Source organism: Carettochelys insculpta, chromosome 27 (genome assembly GCF_033958435.1).
Source record: "Carettochelys insculpta isolate YL-2023 chromosome 27, ASM3395843v1, whole genome shotgun sequence".
NCBI classification, from domain to species: domain Eukaryota; kingdom Metazoa; phylum Chordata; order Testudines; family Carettochelyidae; genus Carettochelys; species Carettochelys insculpta.
This window is the reverse complement of record NC_134163.1, coordinates 6,252,167-6,275,580: the sequence shown is the minus strand read 5'-3', so window position 1 is coordinate 6,275,580 and position 23,414 is coordinate 6,252,167. Positions and strand designations below refer to the sequence as shown.

General features: G+C 51.7%; 1 protein-coding gene across 1 annotated transcript in view; it reads left to right on the top strand.

Moving 5' to 3' along the window:
* The first annotated feature begins 791 nt into the window (after window positions 1-791).
* ABHD17A (abhydrolase domain containing 17A, depalmitoylase) overlaps window positions 792-23,414 on the top strand; it is a 28,547-nt gene continuing 5,924 nt past the window's right edge. Inside the window, exons 1-3 of the mRNA XM_074978564.1 lie at window positions 792-1,058; window positions 3,852-4,371; window positions 21,797-21,991. Coding sequence (XP_074834665.1) covers window positions 4,064-4,371; window positions 21,797-21,991 — 503 coding nt within the window. The 5' untranslated portion in view covers window positions 792-1,058; window positions 3,852-4,063. The remainder of the gene's footprint in view (window positions 1,059-3,851; window positions 4,372-21,796; window positions 21,992-23,414) is intronic.

The window sequence follows — 23,414 nt, the reverse complement described above, 5'->3', positions numbered from 1 at the left end:
AAGTGTTGTTATTTTATCCCTGATTCACCAGGGGCCCAGTCTGGGTCATGCCAGCAATGGTATGGGGGAGAGGGGTTGCCTGCCTGGCACACTACTCTGCAAACCCTTCCTGCTCACCTCCTGGCTTGAGTGGCCTCTTCTTGCTAATCCAAGAGTTTTTAATGCAGCTTGAAGGAAACTCCAGCTTCTGGCACTTCTGTTCCTGAGCAAGAAGCCCCAGTCTCTTGCCCAGCCTGCAAGTAAGCAATGTCACTACAGTACAGCACCTCAAGTGTTAATACCCCACCTATCCCAGAGTAACCAGCGGGTCCTAGTAGAAAGTGTGCAACTGGCTCGCAGGGAGAGGGGTAGGGGGTGCATGAAAATAGTAGCCATGCAAAACGGGGCGCGGCGGGGGGAGGGCTGGGGGAGATTGCTGCTGCCTATTAATTATTCATCCCGCATGCACGAGCTGCACGAAGCATGCACCCCGGGGTTCACACGTCGGGGCGCGTGGGGGGGGAGTGGCGGCAGCTTGTGAGCACGCGGTCCCTGGCGGGGGGAACAGCCCCTGAGCAGGCAGTCCTTCGCGGGGGGGGGGTCGCTGCAGCCCGGGGCCACGCAGCCTCTGCAGGGGGGGAATGGTAAGGTGCAGCCCGGGGAGCTCGCAGCCTTTCGAGGCGGGGACCCTGCACGCAGCCCCCTGCCCGCTCCGTGCCGTTGCACCAGGCTCCCGCTCCTCCTTCCCGGGGGCCGTGCAGGAGCAGGACTCCGGAGGAGGCGTCACTTCCAGTGCGGGCTGCGCTGCTGTCACATCCGCCGCTGAGAGCCAGGGGAGGGGACTCGGGCTGCACCGGCCCAGCAGCCTGGAGCGTCCGGGAGCAGCAGCGACGCGCCGGGCCCGGCTGGAGGGGCCCGGGGGGATGCGGGAGGCAGCGCCCGGCTCGGGCTCCTTAGTGCGCCAGCGGGCCCGGCGCTGCTCCGGATCGGACAGCAACGATCCTGCCGGGAGCGGGGCGCGTCGCCGGCGCTGATCCTGGGGGCCCCGCTCCGGACATTGCAACGGACAAGGGACCGAGGTGCCCAACCTAGCGCCCCCCGCCCGGCCTAGCACCGCCGCCGGTCTCCTGCACCCCCCGCCCGGCCTAGCACCCCCGCCGGTCTCCTGCACCCCCGGCCTAGCCCGGTCCCCTACACACCCAGCCCAGAACGCGCGGCCGTTCCCCTGCACCCCTGGCCCCCTGCAGCCCCCGCCCGCCCGTAGCGCCTCCCCCAGCTGCTATCACCCCAGTACCACTAGCAGCTGATTTCCCCTCCCCGCTTCCCTCTGCTCCCCGTCCCCCGTCCGGGGCTGCGGGTGTCTTGCTCCGGCCGCCCTCGACAGCTGCACAGTCTGCGGCTCCGATCGTGCCCGCCTGCAGTATGGGGGCGTGAATATCACAGGTGCCTGGGGAGCCGCGCGTGGGGTGGCCCGGGGTGGAGGGCCCCTTCCCAGCACGGACTACAAGACCCCCGCCCCCCGCGCGCCCCACTTCGGAGTTAGAGCCTGGGAGGGTGGGGGCAGGGCCGGTCTGGGTTTCATCGGCCGGGCCTGGGGACAGAGGCAAGTGTGTGTGGGGAGCAGAAACACTTCCGTGTGTTGGTGTCAGTAGTAGAGATCAGTAAGTGTGTGTGTGTGTGTGTGTGTGCGCGCGCGCGCGTGTGCGGGCGTGTATGTTGTGCAAATGTCTGTGTGGTGCAGATAGGTGTGTGTCTCTGAGTCTAGTACAGGCAGGTGTGTGATCTAAGATGCAGCTATGGTCTGGTGAAATGGGGCTGTAGTGTAGACAGGCATGGGCGTGAGCGTGTAGGGTGACCTCCAGTGTTTCTCTCTTGCCTGTCTGTAGTACCCTCAGGTGTGTGCTTGTAATCCTGGTGATCAGGGTGTGGGGACATGTAGCCGGGTTTGGTCTTGTGTAGTGGCTGGGAGAGAACACGTGCACTGGTGCTTTGTGTGGGCTGTCCGTGGTGTGCCTGTCAGTGCTGTACACGTGTGGGGTAAAGCCAGGCATGTGTGACCCACAAACAGGTCACGCAGCAGGTGTGTTGGAGAGCACATGGATCCCTTGGGTCTCCTTGTCTGTGTTGCACACACATGTCTGTGTGGGCAGACGTGTTTCTCTGTGTTGCATGTCTCCCGTGTAGCATTTATGTAATGCGGGGAGGGGCTGTTCTGCCAACTAGCTGCACAGAGGAAAAAAAAAGTCAATCCCAGCAGGAGGGAGGAATGAAAGGGAAGGAAGCAAGATGCTGATCCTGGGATTAATTGTTGGGGGTGTGTGCGGGGGGGGGAGTGAATAGATTCTTGTCCATCTTCCTCCCACCCCCAAACAGGTTAAGTCAGGAGGGCTGGGGGAAGTCACAGCAGAGGCCCAATCCTGCTTTCGCTGACCCAGGCCTAAATCTGGAGGAATTCCACTGACTCCAGCACAGCTACTCCGGATTTACACTGGGGTGAGAGTAGAATTTGGCCCCAGGCTGGGGAGGGAGGAACCCAGTCATGCTGGGGTGGGGAACCCAGTTATTCGGCAAAGAAGTATTTCCCTCTGTGCCCTGCGTTCCATGCTGACTTGTCCAGGCCTGGCTCCCCCTCCACCCTTTCCTCTTTCCCAGCCTTGCGGAAGCAGCTGGGGTGGAATTCCTTGGGGTCTGGACTACTGTCCTCAGTGGGGGGGCTCTGCCCACGCTTGCAGAAACCGTGTGTGTGTGTGTGTGTGTGTGTGTGTGTGTGTGTGTTAAGTTCTGTTTCCTGTCAGGAGCGTGTGCAACAGATTTCCCACTGGTGTGCAAGGCATTGTGTGATCTCTGGAGTGGACGTGGTTCCGTGCTACTAGTCGTATGGTGGTACCAGCTGCAGTGCGCTAGCCCCTTCCCCCCTGCACCTCAGAGCTGAGTGGGTGGGGACAAAGACTCTCTCAGTCATCAGATTGCAGGATCAGGGCCCTGGTGAGCACTGTGCATTGTATAGTGTGTGGGGTTTGAGGCGCAGGCGGTGTTGTGCTGTGTGTACTGAGCAGTGTGCTTTGGTCAGAATGTGGCTGCGGTAGGTGCATGGTGCAGGTAGCATGTGGTTGTTGTCCGCAGGAGTGTGTGTGGGGTTGTGGGTGCCTTGCGTGGCTGAGCTGTGTGTGATTTTGGTGGTGGGTGAATTGTGTGCAGTTTTCAGTGAGTGGAGCATGGTGTGGAGGTGAGTTTGTGGGGGTTTCGGTGAGGGTTTGTGTGCTATGTGTGGGTTTGGATGACTGAAGTGCATTGTGTGGGTGTGCTGTGTGTGGCTTTTAATTACTGTTGTGTGTTGTCTGGGTGGTTTGTGTGTGGTTTTCAGTGAGGTGAGCACATTGTGTGGACATGTTTTTGATGAGGATATGTGTATTGCGTGGGTGGGTTTTGTGCATTTTACAGGGAGGAGTGTTAACTGTGTGTTAGTGAGAAGAGTGTTGTGTGAGTCAATTGTGTATCATTTTGGTGAGAGGGTTTTGTGTGGTTTGGAGTGAGGGTGGCATATTTTGTGTGTGTGTGGGCTGTGTATTTTCTAACAATGGGGTTGCATTGTGTATGTGTAAAGCACGCGTTGTTGGGTGAGGGGATGCCTGTGTGTTTTCCAGGGAAGAGTGTGTATTACATACATTGTTTGTGTTTTCTGGGGAGGAGTGTGTGTTGTTTGTGCTGTGTGTGTTTTTCTGGGGAGGATCCTGTAGTTGTGCTGTGTGTGTTTGTCTGGGGAGGGGTGCGGATTGTGTAACTTTCACAGCCTCCGCGGAGATGCTCTTTTTGCCCTCTGGCACTGCATGTAGTTTCTCATTAACCCCTTATCCACCCTCCTCTGGTCCTAGGTGGCAGCTGACTGGTGCGGATGGCCAGAGAGACCCTAGCTGGACCGGCGCGGGGGTGCGCAGGAGGGACCGGGCGCATAGATTCTGACGACCGGCGAGGGGAGCTGAGGAGACGGGCTGCTACCGGGCCAGACCTGCTCATTGGTTTAAAACTCTTTTGATTTTTGTTTGTTAAATTGAAAACTGGACTGACTGGGTGTGACGCCACTGCCATGAACGGGCTGTCGGTGAGTGAGCTGTGCTGTCTCTTCTGCTGCCCGCCCTGCCCCAGCCGGATAGCAGCCAAGCTGGCCTTCCTGCCCCCGGAGCCCACATACGCCATCGTCCCCGAGCCTGAGCCTGCGGGCAGCACCAGCTCCCTGAGAGGAGGGGCAGCTGGGCGATGGAGGCTGCATTTGACGGACCGGGCAGATTTCCAGTACGCCCAGCGGGAGCTGGACACCATTGAGGTGTTTCTAACCAAGAGCGGCCGGGGAAACCGGGTCGGCTGCATGTATATCCGGTGTGTGCCTGGTGCCAGGTGAGTGGTAAGCTGCCTGTGGGCCTGGCTACTGAGCCCTCTCTGCAGGCATGACTGTGGGATTGGTCAGTTTCTGACTCCATAGGACCCAGGGTTTGAGCCCATCCTGCAAACCCTCTGCCCTATGGCACCTTGTGAAGCCAGTGTCTGGGGAGCCCTTATGCAGCTCCGACATGCCCCACTCCCTGTCCTGTGGTGACCCTGTGCCCAGTCCAGCACCTTCCCGAGGGACATGCCCAATCGCAGGGATCTGGAGGTGCCTGGGCAAAAGTGTGCTTGGGTGTGGCTGGCAAACCCTGTTTTGCTTGTAATTTGAACTGGGGAAGGAATTAAACACAAAGCCAGAAAGGAAGGGAGTGGTAAAGCCACAAAGCTTGGGACCCGGACTCCTGGGTTCCATTCCCAGCCCTGCCACTGACCCGGACTCCTGGGTGATGGAACCGTGTTGCTGAGCTTCGGCAAGTTCCTTCCACCCTGTGACTCAGTTTTCTCCCATTTGTGGAATGGGAGAAATGGTGCTAGGCCAGAGCATGGCTTGGCTGAGAGCTGTGAAGTGCTGGGAGACCCATTGATGGATGCTGCCAGCACAAGGCAGAGGGTTATTGAATAACAATGGGGAGGCTGAATGTGGGCCAGTGGATGAGCTGAACTATGTTGGAGGTGCCCATGCGCCTGTGGGTTCCTGCTCCTTTGCTGGAGCCATTCACAGCTCCCATGGGAGCTCGAGCCACTGTCTCAGGTTCCCAAGGCCTTGTCCACCTTTGGTTGGCCAGTATTCCCTCATGCTAGCTGAGGGGCCTGGGCTCTGGCTTGCTGGCGGAGCTGAGGGAGGCAGAGTGAGCAGCAGCTTTACTGATAGACCCTCAAAGAGCCCTGGCTCCTCTCTCTGTCCCTAACCGAGCTTCAGCCCTCTCCCCTTCCACATGTAGCTCACAAGACCCGCAAGCTCAGCTCGCGGAGGCTGGGGTTCAAGGCTCTGATTCACACCTGGAACCCAGCTGCTGCCCTGAGCTTGGAGCATCAGTGGAATTGCATCCCCCCCAGCAGACCTTTGGGCTCCTCCCCCGCCAGCCCTCTGCCCCGGACCTACGTGCCATGATTAGCGAGCCCCCACACTCTCTCAGGCATCTGCCCTGGAGTGTCCTCTTCCCCCGGCCCCCCATCTAGCCCTGCTGCTCAAATTTTGAGGTTCTTCCCAAAAGTCTGTGAGCCTCCAACCCAGCAGCCACATCTCCTGCCCTTCCAGCTGTTCTGCTCTTCGGTGCTGACTTCAGAGTGGCCAGATCCAGCCTCGATAGACCAAGCAGGGTCCCTCAGAGGGGCTCAGCTGGACATCCAGATGACCTGCTCAGCTGGCAGAAGGGCACCTATCTGGAGGCCAGTGGGCTCCATCAAATATTAGTGTTGGTTAACCCATTCCCTTCCCTTCCCTCTCAAGAGCCACTAACACCTCAGGGACACCTCACAGCCTTTCCCTAGCCCTGGTGAAAGCCTGGAGCTGCCTCTGTTGGGTTCCTGTCCATCCACTGGGTACCCCTGGTCGGGGATCTCAGTCCAATGGCAGGTTGGTGTCCACGACATAAGAGCCCCCATAGGATCTCCTTGCTGACCATGCAGTGTGAGGCCAACGGCTGACAGGCAGAGAGTCAGGCTAGACCCTGGGGTGGGCTGGATTGTGGATGTCCTGTGGAAAGGGACCGTTGGTCTCCAGTACTGTCTTGGGATCCCACTCCCAGTAAGCCAGGATCCCCCTTGCCCATAGCAAATACTGGGTTTTGTGACCCTTAGAGTAAGGGCTCATGGCTCAGGCCAGTCGGTGCGTTATCTCCAGGTGCCCAGTCCAATACAGGCGGGGAGTGCTGGGTACCAAGAAACCTGCTGTCTGTCGTCAATGGGTTCTGGGGCTGCTCACCCCCCTCTGACAGACATGTCCATGGGCTGACGTCCTGGCCCTGTGGAAGTCAGGGGGAGTTTGCCATTGACTTCAGTTGAGCAAGGACTTAGATACATATGTATCTGTATAAAGCCAGACGGGACCAATAGAGCATCCTGTCTGACCTCCTTGGTATCGTGGACTGGAGGATTGCACCTTGTTACCCCTATGTTGAGTCAAGTCACTTTTGTTTGGCTAATGCAGTGGTTTTAGACGTAGGCTCCATGGACTATGTCTAAGGGGTCCATCAAACGTTTTTGTTACCATAGAACAGTGGCTTTCAACCTGGACCACTGAGGATACACAGACTGTATGTCTAAGATTTCCAAAGGGCTCTGCACCTCCATTCAAAATATTTTAGAGGTCTGCAAGTGAAAAAAGAGTTGAAAACCCCTGGGCTAAAGCATCTTCCAGAAGGGCACCGGGTCTAGATTTGAAGACATCTGGAGATGAGACTCCACCTCATAACTTGATCAGTAGGTCTCCCTTGGGTGTCTGACATCGTGATCATAGAAACCAATAAAATCAGGGGCTGCTTGTGCCAGTTGGGATCTAAAATGTTAGAAGTTTTATTTAAAAAGAGGGAAAAACAAAACCAGAAGAGATTTAGAGGCACAAATGTGATCTATTTATTTCCTATTTCCTCCCTTCTGTTTGTTGTGGGATTGTAGATCCACAGATTCAAGAACAGTCGGGACCATCATCACCCTGTGGTCTGAGCTCCTGCTTAACACTGGCCAGAGAGTTGCCCCAAAATAATTCTGAGGCAGATCCTGTAGAAAAACATCTCATCTTGGTTCAGAAATTGTCAGTGATGGAGACTCCACCAGGCCTCTGGGTAAATTGTTCTGTTAATTACTCACACCATTAAAAACACACACCTTATTTCTAGTCGCAATTTGTCTGGCTTCAGCTTCTATCCACTGGATCATCTTGGTCCCTTTTCCTCTAGATTGATGAGCCCATTGTGAAATATTTGCCCTCTGTGAAGAACATCTTAAGAAGTAGAGACCTAGATCCTTGCGGAATAGTCCTAAGATAGAGGGTGTCTCAAATATTTAACCCATCATCTACATTCCCAGGCTGGTGACTGGTTGTGGTGGGCAAGTAAAATATCACTAGTTCCCCATCCGCCCTCATGATTCTGTGTTCTTTAGGGTCTTGTTCCTGGCCTGTCACGATGGTACCTGAGCTCCTTCCTCATCACAAAGAGCGATCACTCTACAGATTGCCCAGTAGGATCTAGAGATATCCTTGTGCCGGGTGCTGTTGATTTTGTGTCTGGGATGTCACTTCTTGCTAGGCTGTGTGCGGCTGATATTGCACCAATCTTATCCGAGGCTCCATGCTGACCCATGCAAGCTGCAGTCGGGTTTTTCTGGTCAGCAGCCATCTCTAACGCTTTGTGGCTGCTGGCAGTTCCCTGCAGTAACAGCTGGGGACGGGCAGACCAGGGAGTGGCCCCAAGACCCCATGCTCTATATGCCCTGTCCTGGAGAGTACTGTTCAGCCTGCCTGTGGTGAGGGCTTGCAAGAGCATGGCTCTGATTCAGATCAACAGCTGCTGCGCGAGCTCTCTGCGCAGCCGGGAGCTCCCTCACAGCTGCCTTTGGAATTCCAGAGTCACTGCCTTTGTTCCTTATGGCCGACGTACGGCTTGGCCAGCTTGGGCATCGGCTCTCTCAAATTGGGATGGGAGCCCTCCAGAGGCCAGTGATACAGCATGGAGCGTTTCCTCCTTGGAGGCAGTGCTCCCTCATGGTGTGTGAGTGGAAGTGGGTCTTTCCATCAGTGTTAGACCTGGCTCCTGGTCCAGGTCACCTTCTTCTGAAGACTTGTCCCTGCAGGGTATTCTACCCTTCCTGTCCAAAACAAAAACGTAGCGGCTCAGTGAGGGGTTAAACAGCTGCTGTGTTCCAGACGTGGGTGCCTCCGAGTGGTGGGCGAAGTCAAAGCCCCTTATTGATGTATGGTTTCCGTTTGTGTTAAAACTGAATAAAGGAGTGTTTGTGAAGGGCTTCGACAGCCTTAATAGTGCGAGCCTAAAGCCATGTCTTCCAAACAGGAGCAGCAGCTGCACCACTTACAGGCAACTGCTGTGTTACCTATAGCGGGAGTGGGGTTTGTCTGTCGCCGCAGTGAATCCATCTCCGAGCAGCAATTGCTGCATTGATAGAAAATTCTTCAAGTAGTAGCTGCTCCACTTCAGGCGCACCTGTCGCTTGAGTCCTTAATGGTAAACTTTTCTGCTAGCAGTGTCTTTTTTGGTTTCACACGCGCTCTGTGCCTCCTCGTGCCGGACACTGAAGCCATATAGGGATGAGCGGGTGAACAGCCCTCGGTTCCTTCTTCATTGCCTTGACCTCAGCCAGCTCTCGAGACCTCTTGGATCACTTCTCGGCTTCAAGAGTGGTCTCCGAGGTCCTGGCAGTAGTGGCTGCTGGCCCCCAACAGGAGACAATCCAGGATCATCTGCTGGATCTGAAGAAATTGAAGATATCAGCTCAGCTAAGGGCCATTTGGCCATAGTATCAGCCTTTCATCCACATACAGAGAGTTTTTCAATATTGATTCACACTGTATTTGTTCATGCTTTTTATGCATTTGAGGAATCTCTACCCCCAGACTACAAACCACTTCCCAACCAGGAACCTCAGCCTGATACTCGGTTACCTTTTGAAACATCCATTTGAAATATTAGCACCCTCTTCTCTCCTCCATGTATCTAAGAAGGCAGACTTCTTTTAGAGCCATCGCAACACCCATAAAGTTAGGGAGATTGGCACCTTGGTGGTGGATCTTCCCTTTAGAAGGTTTCTTTACACTCAGGTTCTAAATTCTTACCTAAAGTTTCCCTCAGAGTTCCACCTCACATAAGAACATAAGAACGGCAGTTCTGTGTCAGACCAAAGGTCTGTCCAGCCCAGCGTTCTGTCTGCCGGTAGTGGCCAATGCCAGGTGCCCCAGAGGGACTGAACCGAACAGGAAACGATCTCTCTCCTGCCATTCATCTCCAGCCTCTGACAAACAGAGACTAGGGACTCCATTCTTTACTCATCCTGACTAATAGCCATTAATGGACCTAACCTCCATGAATTTATCTATCTCTTTTTAAAACCCTGATATAGTCCCAGCCTTCACAGCCTCCTCTGGCAAGGAGTTCCACAGGTTGACTGTGCACTGTGTGAAGAAGAACTTTCTTTTATTTGTTTTAAACCTGCTGCCTGTTAATTTCATTTGGTGTCCCCTAGCTCTTATATTAAGTGAACAAGTAAATAACTTTTCTTTATTCACCCTCTCCACACTGCTCATGATTTTATTGACCGCTCATGATTTTATTTGTCACCTCTGAGCCAGCCTTTTTAGGTAACAAATCTGAGGAACTCTCCCAGATTGAAGTGACATTAGAGGAGGTTTTGGAGTTAATTGATAAGCTGAATAGTAACAAGTCTCTAGGACCAGACGGTATTCACCCAAGGGTTCTGAAAGAACTCAAATGTGAAATTGCGGAGTTATTAACAGTGGTTTGTAACCTATCCTTTAAATCCGCTTCGGTACCCAATGACTGGAAGACGGCCAATATAACGCCAATATTTAAAAAAGGCTCCAGAGGAGACCCTGGCAATTATAAGCCGTGTCTACACGTGCACGCTACTTCGAAGAAGCGGCACTAACTTCGAAATAGCGCCCGTCACGGCTACAGGTGTTGGGCGCTATTTCGATGTTAACATCGACGTTAGGCGGCGAGACGTCGAAGCCGCTAACCCCATGAGGGGATGGGAATAGCGCCCTACTTCGACGTTCAACGTCGAAGTAGGGACCGTGTAGTCGTTGCGCGTCCCGCAACTTCAAAATAGCGGGGTCCACCATGGCGGCCATCAGCTGAGGGGTTGAGAGACGCTCTCTCTCCAGCCCCTGCAGGGCTCTATGGTCACCGTGTGCAGCAGCCCTTAGCCCAGGGCTTCTGGCTGCTGCTGCTGCAGCTGGGGATCCATGCTGCATGCACAGGGTCTGCAACCAGTTGTCGGCTCTGTGTATCTTGTGTTGTTTAGTGCATCTGTGTCTGGGAGGGGCCCTTTAAGGGAGCGGCTTGCTGTTGAGTCCGCCCTGTGACCCTGTCTGCAGCTGTGCCTGGCACCCTTATTTCGATGTGTGCTACTTTGGCGTGTAGACGTTCCCTCGCAGCGCCTATTTCGATGTGGTGCTGCGCAACGTCGATGTTGAACATCAACGTTGCCAGCCCTGGAGGACGTGTAGACGTTATTCATCGAAATAGCCTATTTCGATGACGCCACATCAAAATAGGCTACTTCGATGTAGGCTTCACATGTAGACGTAGCCATAGACCGATAAGTCTAACATCAGTACGAGGCAAATTAGTAGAAACAATAGTAAAGAATAAAATTGCAAGGCATGTAGAAGAGCACGAATTGTTGGGCAAAAGTCAGCATGGTTTCTGCAGAGGGAAGTCGTGTCTAACTAATCTATTAGAATTCTTTGAAGGGGTTAATAAACATGTGGACAAGGGGCACCCAGTGGACATAATATACCTAGATTTCCAGAAAGCCTTTGACACGGTCCCACACCAAAGGCTGTTATGTAAATTAGGCGGTCATGGGATAGGAGGAAAGATCCTTTCATGGATCGGGAATTGGTTAAAAGACAGAAAACAAAGGGTTGGAATAAATGGTAAATTTTCACAATGGAGGGGGGTAACTAGTGGTGTTCCCCAGGGGTCAGTCCTGGGACCAATCTTGTTCAACTCGTTCATCAATGATTTAGAAAATGAGGTAAGCAGTGAGGTGGCAAAGTTTGCAGATGACACCAAGTTGTTCAGGACAGTCAAAACCAAAAGGGATTGTGAAGAACTACAAAAAGATCTCAGCAAACTGAGTGATTGGGCAGCAAAATGGCAAATGAAATTTAATGTGGGTAAGTGTAAGGTAATGCACATTGGAAAAAATAACCCAAATTACACGTACAACATGAAGGGGTCAAATTTAGCTACGACAGATCAGGAAAGGGATCTTGGAGTTATAGTGGATAGTTCTCTGAACACATCCACGCAGTGTGCAGCGGCAGTTAGTAAAGCAAATAGGATGTTAGGAATTATTAAAAAAGGGATAGATAATAAGACAAAAGATATCATACTTCCCCTATATAAAACTATGGTACGCCCACATCTTGAGTACTGCGTGCAGATGTGGTCTCCTCACCTCAAAAAAGATATATTGGCATTAGAAAAGGTACAGAAAAGGGCGACTAAGATGATTAGGGGTTTGGAACGGGTCCCATATGGGGAGAGGCTAGAGAGACTGGGACTTTTCAGTCTGGAAAAGAGGTGATTGAGGGGTGATATGATAGAGGTATATAAAGTCATGAATGGTGTGGAGAAAGTGAACATAGAAAATTTATTTACCTTTTCCCATAATACAAGAACTAGGGGACACCAAATGAAATTGATGGGTAGTAGGTTCAAAACTAATAAAAGGAAATTTTTCTTCACACAGCGCACAGTCAACCTGTGGAACTCCTTGCTGGAGGAGGCTGTGAAGGCCAGGACTCTATTAGGGTTTAAAAAAGAGCTCGATAAATTTTTGCAGGTTAGGTCCATAAATGGCTATTAGCCAGGATAAAGTATGGTGCCCTAGCCTTCAGTACAGGGGCAGGAGATGGATGGCAGGAGATAAATCACTTGATCATTGTCTTCTGTTCTCCTTCTCTGGAGCACCTGGCATTGGCCACTGTCGGCAGACGGGATACTGGGCTGGATGGACCTTTGGTCTGACCCAGTATAGCCATTCTTATGTTCTTATGTTCTATCATATCCCCCCTCAGTCTCCTCTTTTCTAAGGTGAAAAGTCCTAGTCTTTAAAATTTCTCTTTATATGGGACCTGTTCAAATCCCCTAACCATGTTAGTAGCCCTTTTCTGAAATCTTCTAATGCCAGTATATCTTGTTTTAGATGAGGTGAACATATCTGTACACAGTATTCGAGACATGGTTTTAAGTGATTCCTAACTTCCTGTTTGCTTTTTTGACTGCCACTGCACACTGTGTGGGTGTTTTCAGAGAACTATCCGTAATGACTCCAAGATCTCTTTCCTGATTAGTTGTAGCTAAATTAGCTCCCATAATATTGTGTGTCTAGTTGGAGTTATTTTTTCCAACCTGCATTACTTGATGTTTATCCACATTAAATTTCATTTGTCATTTTGTTGCCCAATCACTCAGTTTTGTGAGGTCTTTTTGACGTTTCATAGTCTGTTTTGGTCTTAGCTACCTTGAGCAGTTCAGTATCATCTGCAAACTTTGTCACCTCAACAGTTTACCCCTTTCTGCAGATCATTTATGAATAAGTTGAAAAGGATTGGTCCTCGGACTGACGGTTAGGGAATGCCACTAGTTACCTGTCTCCATTCTGAAAATTTACCATTTATTCCTACCCTTTGTTTCCTGTCTTTTAACCAGTTCTCAGTGCAAGAAAAAGATCTTCCCTTTTATCCCATGAGAACTTAATTTATGTAAGAGCCTTTGGTTAGGGGTGTTGTCAAAGGCTTTCTGGAAAGTTAAGTATGCTATATCTACTGGATCCTCCTTATTCACATGTTTATTGATCCCTTCAAAGAGCTCTGATAGATTAGTAAAACAGGATTTCCCTTTACAGAAACCATGTTGACTTTTGCCCAACAAATTATCTTCTTCTGTGAGTGTGACAATTTTATTCCTTACTTTAGTTTCAACTAATTTTCCCAGTACTGACGTTAGACTTACTGGTCTGTAATTGCAGGGATTGCCTCTACAGCCCTTTTTAAATATTGACGTTATGTTCGCTATCTGCCAGTCACTGGGTACAGAAGCTGATTTAAAGGATATATTACATTTAATAGTTCCACAATTTCACATTTGAGTTCTTTCAGAACTGTTAGGTGAATGCTGTTTGATCCTGGTGGCTTGTTACTGTTAAGTTTATCAATTAGTTTGAAGACATCCTCTAATGACACCTCAGTCTTAGACAATTCCTCAGATTTGTCACCTACACAGGACAGCTCCAGTTTGGGAATCTCCCTATCATCCTCAGCAGTGAAGACCCAAGCAAACAATTCATTTAGTTTCTCCACAAAGATTTTGTCATCTTTGAGTGCTCATTTTGTATCTTGTTTGTCTATGGGGCCCACTGGTTGTTTAGCTGGCTTCCTGCTTCTGATGTACTTAAAAACATTTTGTTATTGCTTTTTGAGTTTTTGGATCACTGTTCTTCAAACTCCTTTTTGGCTTTTCTTATTACATTTTTACACTTAATTTGGTAGTGTATATGCTCCTTTCTATTCTCCTCACTGGGATTTTACGTTCACTTTTTAAAAATACCTTTTAATCTCTCACTGCTTCTTTTACATGGTTGTTACGCCATGGTGGCTCTTTTTTGGGTCTCTTACTGTATTTTTTAATTTGGGGTATACATTTAAGTTGGGCCTCTATAATGGTGTCTTTGAGAAGTTTTTATGCAGCTTGCAGGGATTTTACTTTAGTCACTGTACCTTTTTATTTCTGTTTAACTAACCTCATTTTTGCATAGTTCCCCTTTCTGAAATTAAATGCCACAGCGTTGGACTGCTGAGATGTTCTTCCCACCACAGGAATGCTAAATGTTATTATATTATGATCACTATTTCCAAGTAGTCCTGTTACAGTTACCTCTTTGACCAGATCCTGCACTCCACTCAGAACTAAATAAAAAATTGCCTCTCCCTTTGTGGGTTCCTGTACCAGCTGCTCCAAGAAGCAGTCATTTAAGGTATCAAGAAATTTTGTCTCTGCATCTCATCCTGAGGTGGCATGTACCCAGTCAATATGGGGATAATTGAAATCCCCTACTATTATTGAGTTTTTTTTATTTTGATTGCCTCTCTAATCTCCCTTAGCATTTCATAGTCACTATCACTGTCCTGGTCAGCTGGATGATAATATATCCCTACTCCTATATTCTTATTAGAGCATAGGATTTCTGTCAATGGAGAGCCTGTGGAACATTTTGATTTGTTGAAGATTTTTACCTCATTTGATTCTACATTTTCTTTCACATATAGTGCCACTCCCCAGCCTGCACAACCTGTTCTGTCCTTCTGATATATTTTGTATCCCGGTATGTTTGTGTCCCATTGATTGTCCTCATTCCATCCGATTTATCCAATCTATTCATCTGCCTTTGTTTTTTCCTGGGGCCGCAGACCTCTGCAGGAGTTTTATTTTCATACCCTGGATGTCATGAGAGCACTGGTCTTCTCCCTGGATGGGACCAAGTGATTTCAGAGGTCACCTAGGCTGTTCATCTCCTCTGTGGATATAACCAAGAGAGGTCTGGTTTCTGCTCAGAGACTATCAGGGTGGGTAGCTTGATGTTATCTCATTTGTTATGAGCCTGCAAGTGTTCATCCTTCTCAAAGAACGACGGCACATTCTACCAGGTCACAAGAAACATCCATAGTATTGCTGAAGAATGTCCAGTGTCTGAGATATCACGTGGGGCTTTACTATGTACCTTTTCAAAGAACCATGCCATCAGCTCTGAGGAAGCTCTAGTCACAGCAGTACTATCTTCAGCTCTGGACTCAATTCTGAAACGTCCTCCTGCTCATGGAGAAACTGCTGAGAAGTCCCCTGACGTGGTATTACACTCACCTTGTGCATTGATTGCAGTTCTTCGAGATGAGTGGGCCTATGGATGCTGCCCTAGTAACCCTCCTTCCCCTTTGCTTCTGACAGTTCTCTGAGGAGATATTTGAGGGGAGAAGGTGTGGAGAGTGTTTTGCTGACACACCCTGGTATAGCTCAGTGTCGGATAGGAAGAGGCTAAGGGTGCATGTGTGGGTCAAACTGGCAGTGCTGTTGGAAAATCTCCTGTGTCTATCACCTGTGTCACAGAAGAAGGTATCCTAGGAGTGGGTTTTAGAAATTTTAATGTGACTGTTTTAGGGGAGGGTATCAGGGATGTAAAATCCCTTTTATTCAGTTAACTGGTTAAATACTAGGTTTAACCAATTAATCAATTAAATGGGATGGGCTGAGGGAGGTGACTGGGGATGCCTTCCAGAGCAGTTGGCCTTTCAGTGCAGCCAGAGCAGCCCCCATCTGCAGCGCAGGGTGCTCTGGTCCAGCTGAAGCAGCTCCCTTCTGCGATGGCACTCCAGATGGATTGGAGCAGCTCCTGTCTGTGGGGGGTGCTGCCATCCCAGGTGCCCCTCCTTCCCAGGGCCACCGCTCACAGGGATACTCTGGCATGACTGGAGCGCCCCTGCCCATGATGCTTCTGTGGGGCTAGACCACCACCTGCCTCTAGCCCATATTGCTTAACCGGTTAACCCTTAACATCCCTCCACCTGCTCAGCACACAGAAACTATACTAGTTTTAGTGTAACTGGATTCTGAATTTGATAACCAGCCAAACTAAGCTTTTCCCAGGAGAAGGCCCTCCCTCTTGAACTGATTTAAGAGTGTCCACACTAGAGAGGTGTGTGATCAAAGTTGCTTTAAAACCCAACTGAATTAAATCAGGCCAGTTTCTGTGTGTCTAGACTGAAAGTCCTTTGCTATCATGAGCAGCTCAGCATCCTGTTTTAGGTGTTGTGTTCTCTCCTCCTCTGTCCTCCTGAGTGGCCTTTGTGTCTAACAGTGCAGCATGGCTTAGAAGGGGCCGGGCACACCCTCACATACACACTAGCGTCCCCTTGATCCAAAAAATAACCTCGCCTAGTTTTTCTGTGCATAGGTAATTTGTGGCTTTCAAGTGTCCAGACGGAGGTCCCTCTGCAGCTAGAAGTGAGAGCTATATTTTCAAGTGGCATAAAGCATCTGCTGAAGCAGCATTGCCTATTGGGTTGAGTGCTGGATTGCACCTCACAGGTCCTGGGAGTTCCTGGCTCTTTCGCTGATCTGTGGATGACTTTAGGCAAGTCCCTGCCCCTCCCATCCTTTTTCTGCTTAGTTTGTGGAATCGTTTTGGGGATGGCTGCTCCATAGGAATGGATTTTGGTTAATAATCCCCATCTTGCACAAACCACTTTCCATCAGGAGATCTCAAAGCACTTTACCAAGGACGTCAGTGTCATTGATCCCCATTTACAGATGAGGAAACTGAGGCACGTAAAAGGGAAGTGACTTGTCCACGGCCCACAGAGCTGAGAGTGGATCCAAAGTGCAGGTGAGGGGGGCAAAGGCAGCACCACACACGATGTAACACATGGCTGTCCCAACTCAGTGTGTCTGGGGTAGTGCAGATCTGGGGTTGCCAGACTGGCCTGGGCTGCTGCAGGAGCTCCGGGGCAACGAGCTGGAGCCTGCCCCTTGGCACAAAACTTTGGCTTTTGCTGTCACTCGGCACAAGGTGCCACCCACAGAGGTCATGGAACAGCGTGGGAGGCACCTGGGACACAGCTGAGTTTGGCTGAGGGAGGTTGGATGCCAGCCCAGGTCATGGGGAGTGAGACCCGGACCAGGGCAGGGACGATGGGACAGATCCTGCAGTCCAAGGGGTCTACCACCAAGGAACACGACAAGGGTCTGACAGACCGTACCAAGGGGTCGGACGGACTGCGCCAAGGAACAAACCAAGTTGTAGTGGACGAGAAGCTGGACATGAGTCAACAGTGTGCCATTGTAGCCAAGAAGGCTAATGGCATATTAGGTTGCATCAAGAGGAGAGTTGTCAGTAGATCCAGAGAAGTGATTATTCCTCTTTATTCGGCTTTGGTGAGGCTGCATCTGGAGTAGTGTCCAGTTCTGGGCCCCCAGTTATAGGAAGGATGTGGATACACTGGAGAGGGTCCAGCGGAGGGCGACCAAAATAATTAGGGAGCTGGAGCATGTGACCTATGAAGAAAGGTTGAGGGAACTGGGTCTGTTTAGTGTGCAGAAGAGAAGACTGAGGGGGGACTTGATAACAGCCTTCAGCTTACTGAAGGGAGGTTGCAAAGAGGCTGGAGAGAGGCTGTTCACAGTGGTCACGGATGGCAGAACACAGAACAATGGTCTCAAGTTGCGGTTGGGAAGGTCCAGGTTGAACATTAGGAAAAACTTTTTCACGAGGAGGGTGGTGAAGCTTTGGAATGGTCTCCCCAGGGGAGTAGAGGAGTCTCCATCCCTGGAGGTGTTTAAGTCTCGCCTTGACAAAGCCCTGGCTGGGCTGATCTGAATGGTTTGGTCCTGTGTAGAGCAGGGGGCTGGACTTGATGGCTTTTTAGGTCTCTTCCAGCTCTTTGTTCTATGTTTCTATGATCCGCTGGACTGCACCAAGGGTCTGCTGGACCACACCGAGGATCACAACAAGGGTCAGATGGACTGTACCGAGGGTTCATTGGACCGACCCAAGGGTCTGTCGCACTGCACCAAGGAACAAACCGAGAGTCAGATGGACTGTACCAAGGGCCCAGTGGACCATACCAAGGATCACAACGAGGGTCAGACAGACCGTACCAAGGATCCGTTGGACTGCACCAAGGGTCATACAAGTCCATTCCATGGGTCAGGTGGACCATACCAAGAGTCAGACAGAGTGGACCAGCCAGATCACACCAATGGTCAGCTGGACGGTACCAAGGGTCAGCTGGGCCAGTCCCATCACACCAGGCAGATTGTAGCAAAGGGCAGCCACAGCGGCCGGACCATACCAGGATAGCATGGGGGAGCCGACAGGGACAAGGAGAGCTGGGCAGAGCAGAAATGGGAGGCTCTGGGAGCTGCCTGGAGTTTGATGCTGCTCTCGGGGCTGTGCTCCCAGCCAAGGTGCCCAGCCCTCTTCCTGCATGGCTCACACTCTCCATGGCTGGCATGAGGTCACCCTGGGCCACCTGTCGGACACCCACTCTGGCCGCAAGTCATCCCACTGCACACCCAGGCTCCAAGCTGCCCCAGACCTGGATTTCAGGGGGTGTCTGCCAAGATCTTAGGGCCACGCAACTGTCCTGCGGAGCTGTCTGACGGCTAGCAGGGCTGAGGGCTGGAGTAGAGGGGCTGGGGGGGCGGAAAGAGAGAAGCTGACAGCCCACAAGAGGGATCTCTGCAGCCAAACACACCAGCCAAACCAGGAGTGACAGAATGAGCCAATCTAAGCACACACCTGCCTCCACCTTTCCCTGCAGGCTGCGGGGTTTAGTGACTGGTTGGACAGGCAGGGGATTTCTTTGTCTCTAAGCCGATGACGCATGTTGCTGGTTGAGCTAGTTGGCTGGGAGCCTTAGGTGAACCTGAGCCTTGGCTGTATAGCCATGTCTGGTTTGACTAGGCCTTCCCCACCCCTGTTCAAAGAACTTTTTTTTCATGGGGGGGGGCGGAGGCATAGCTTGGTGGTTTGAGCATTTGGCAGCCTAAATGCAGGGTCATGAGTTTAGTTCTCAAGGGAGCCATTTAGGGATCTGGGGCAAATAGATTTAAAAAAAAATTCTGTGAGGGATGGTGCTAGGCCCTGCTGTGAGTGCAAGGGACTAGACTTGATGACCTCTGAAGGTCCCTTCCAGCTCTATGAGATAGATACAGCTCCATATAACATTAGCATCTGGCCTGCCTGCAGATGCTGCTGGGCAAGCCTCTGGTGGCCTCCTAGACACAGGCTCTTTCAGGCTGCAGACACATTGTTCCCAGCGCTCCCTCTAATCTTGGCTCAGGTGGCTGGCATACAAGAAGCATGTTGTTCCCCTGCCCCTCACTTCCCCTGGGGTGTGGGTAGCTCAGCAGCTGCTTTTCCCTTGTGTGCTTTGAAGGCCTGCTCCCTCAGAATGAGGCAGTCACATCTCTGTCCTTGCTCTGAGCACTATTGGCTCATACTGTGCCACTGGGGGAGACCCCAAAAGGACAACACAGCCCCCAAGCACCTGACTGCAGTCTGCACTGCCTCACTGGAAGGAGATGAGACAGGTGAAGTAATACTTATTGAAGTACTTCTACAGGTGAGAGAGAGACAAGTGTCAGCCACCAAAAGATTTTCTCACCTGGTAAAAGATCCTTCCAGTAATATGCAAGGTGGAACAGTTTGATTAGCACAGTGGTCCCCAATCTGGGGGCTGCAGACCCCCAAATATTGCAGAGGGTCCGTGACAAAAATAAAAGATAAAAGTGATAATAGAAAATAAGGTTGAAATAAATTGCAAAGTTACAATTAATTGTTAATTTTAAATTAAATATTTTCCAACAATGTTGTTAATGGCTGTCCAAAACTCTGTGATGTGTTTCCTTTTTTTCATTGAATAAAGCGTACATAGCAGCTAAAATTGGCCTTGATGGGGACCCACGAATGGCTTGGGGAGGGTGATTGGAGTCTGCACTAGTGAAAAAGTTGGGAACCACTGGATTAGCAAAGGCCCATTCAAGGTAGAGTGGCCCATTAGCACCTCCACAGTCCTAGGACAAAGAGATGGAGTTAGTCAGTTACAGATTGTTGTAATAACCTAGATATCCAGTGCCCCACTATCTGATCTTTAGGGTCTAGCAAAGTTACCACTTTACACTCGCAGGCTCGTCTTTCGAAAGCCTTGTGTGGGTTTCCTTTCTGAGGAGGAGGATCATATAGGGAGCAATTGCTTTCTGAATGGTGTCCATCCCCAGAGTGATAGGTCTGTTTGGCATTTATCCATTTCCTGTGTAAGTTCATTTGAGAGCAAAGTGATTGTCAGGTTTCACTCCCACAGCTATTAATAATAACAGTGGCATTTAGTGCCCGGTGTGAGGTATGGGCTGTGACAGGCATGTGTGGGACCCCTGGTTCTGGAAAGGTGGGCTAATCATTGTAGCCGTGGAGATGTCTGCAGGTTTTGCAGATGTCTGGCAAGGTCTGGTGCCATTTTGCATTGGTGTGTCCTGGGGTGTGGGGAGCTGACTTCAGATAGACTCATAGAACACCAGAACTGGAAGGGACCTTGAGAGGTCATCGAGACCAGTCCCCTGCCATCCTGGCAGGAAGGCCAGAAGCAAGGGTTCTGGAGCAATTTCTTTCCAAATGGGGTCCCCAGTGGGCATGGGATGTCACTGTTTAATGATACCCTTATGCATTCCAGCATGGGCCGTCGGGGCCTGCTGGGGGTGTGTGGTCACAGAGGGTTTTATTTCTGTATTGTTTGGGGAAGGTGGGTTTCTGCACATTAAGGTGTAACCCAGACTTTTGCCTTGGTGCATGTTCTGAGGGGGTCTCCGTGCTGACTGTAGAAAACAGGAAGTTACTGGGTGTGGGTTACAGGGTTCAGGGGTCCCCAAGCTCTGCACCCTGCCTGCAGGCAGGAATGACTCTCACTCAGTAGGAGAACAGCGGTTTTATTAGCCAACAGGGCACAGCATCGTACTGAAGAATCAGGGCAGCAGGCAGCGACAACCATGCTGGGGAGAGGAGGCCCCGAGGGGCCCCTGGAGCTGGGGCCTTGCCCCCTTCTTTGTCTCTCTCTCTCCCAGCCCAGACTAACTGCTTCCCAGCTCCCAGTTCCAATTCAAACCCCTCAGGCTCCACCACCTCCTTTGTCTGCAGCCCAGAGGCGTCACCTGGTGGCCTAGGTTACCCTCAGCAGGAGCTCCCCACCCTCTGTGAGCCACTCACACACATACACACTTGTATCCTCCACTGCCTCACACTGGGTCTGTGAAGGTGGGTGTGGGGTCCCTGGTTGTGTGCAGGGTTCCATCATCACAGCTGATGGTGGAGTCTGGGAAGTTGATGCTAATGTGGAAGCTGTTCCCTCCCCAAGGTTGTCTCTGTGACGTGCTGGGACCCACCTGGCTACCACGGCCCTGCAAACATCAAGTGGGAAGAGTCGCCCCCTCCCTCTACATTGGCACTTCTTAGCCCACCCCATGGCGCCAGGCCTGCAGGGACTCAGCTGGGAGAGCACCACCCAGCGACCCATCACTGCCGCCTGCAGGTCTTCCCCCAGTGCTGGCCGGCAGCTCTGGCTTAGCTTCCTTCTGCTGCCGGAGCCGAGCCGGGGGCAGGGGCAGCGTCAGCTTGTGAGACGCTGCCCTTCGGTTCAGTGGAGGGTCCTTGTCTCTCTGGGCGCTTGGTGGGCCCAGCCCTCTAACCTCACTGTGTGTGTGCTGCAGGGGGTGCGCAGCCCCTGCCTGTTGCCTCTGCCCCAGAAGCATGGGGTGGGGTTGGAAGAATGTCAGACTGAGCTGGGGGGAGCTGGGTTCTGCTCTGCTGGAGTTATCTTCGCATCTCCCTCCTCCTCCCACCCTGGTCTGTGGCATGGCACTGCCCCCCCCCATCTCCTGTAACTCCCCCCATGCCCTTCCCTAGGCTCTGCCTGCTCCCTTCCCTTGCTCCCCCCGACTCCTCTCTGCCATCTAATCTCCCCTTCATCCTCCCCCCTCCACAACCCCCTCTGCCCTTGGGTAGCCAGGTGCTCCAAGCAGCTCCCCTTTCCTGTGCTGGGTCTGCAGGCCAGGCTGGGTCCCTGGAAGCGTCCCAGGGTCTTTGGCTGCCCCTCTCTGTGCATTAACCACTGGCTCTGCCCCGTCAGGTTCACGGTGCTCTTCTCCCATGGCAACGCTGTGGATCTGGGCCAGATGAGCAGCTTCTACATCGGCCTGGGCACCCGCCTCAATTGCAACATCTTCTCCTATGACTACTCGGGCTACGGCATGAGCACGGGCAAGCCCTCGGAGAAGAACCTCTATGCCGACATCGACGCAGCCTGGCAGGCCCTGAGGACGAGGTGAGCTCCGCCCGGGGTAAAGGGAAATGGGCGTGGCAGGCTCCAGCCTTCCCTGGGTCCCACTCAGGCACTCGCTGCCTGGGTACCCAAGCCTGGCAGAACGGAGGGGCTGCAGGTCAGGACTAAGGGGCATCGGCAGCATGATGGTCGGGCTGCAGGTTAGGGTGGAGAGGCTCTGGCAGATCCCAGGGCTGAAGAGGTGGGGGCTGTGGGTCAGGGTTGAGGCGCAAGGGCAGAGCTCAGGGCTGGGGTAGCTGTGGCGAGTGGAGAGCTGCAGGTTAACATTGCGAGCGGTCCCATGACCCAATGGAAAGGTCCTCAGATGAGGAGTCAGAAGATCAGAGTCCCGCTCTGTGACTTGGGAGTTCTTCCTAGCCCAGCATCCCCCGACCTCAGCCAGGTGATGCTCCAGCTCCATGCCCAACCTGCCGCTGGCACAGGGAGAGTCAGAAGAAGCTTCCCACAGATCTTTTTTCAAGGAAAGAGGCAGATTCAGGTTGACTGAGAGATTTTGCAAATCTTGATTTTTGCAAATTGTCTTGATGAGAAAAAACAGCCTAATTCTGTGCCCTGCACGCCCCACCCCCACCCCGCCCACCGGCATCTGACCAGCGGATGTGTTTTATCTGACATTTATGAAACAAAATGTTTCAAGTTTCAGATTCATAAAGACCTTTAGTTGTCACTTTGTGTCTCAGTTTCCCCATATGCAATGGGCAGTATTATCCATTGTGTACTCAGGCAGTAGGTCACATGCTAGAGCAGGGCCAAGGGTTATTTGTATCACTGGAGGGAGGGAGTGCTCCTTTGGGCCACCTATCGGGTGAGATTTCTGGGTCTCCCAGCTGTGTGCTCAGTTTCAGAGGGCAGCGTTCCCTGCAGTCACACACCCCTCTGCAGGGAGCCGGGAGTGCAGACACAGCACAGAAATAAAGGGGGTGATAGGTGGGAACCCACCGCACCTTTGTGAACCTAGCCGGGGGGGTCAGGTTTCAAGGCCTGAGAATTAGGCTAAAAGGGGAGGGGATCTGGGGGAGACGGGCAGAATTCTCAGCTATATACGGAGGAGAGACGGCCTTGTGACTTCAACTTCAGAGAGCTCCGACTCCTCGGTTCTCTTTCTGTCTCTGCCACTGACTCAGTGGGTCATGTCACTTTCACGTGCCTCAGTTTCCCCAGCATTTCAGTGGGGACATGGAACTGAGGCTTGGATGGGTAGATGTGCACAGGGAGCTGTGCTGTAGGTGATGGGAGGTGCACAAGGATCCTGGCGCCCCACACTGCAGCACTCCACGTGGATGAACTGTCCAGTATTGCAGAGAAGTCCTGTGTTTCGAGGGAGTCCCAGCAGGTTCCATCCTCTCACCTTGTGACATGAAGCTGTTGAGGGGCCTGGCAAGGCAACACCCATTGAAGCACAAGG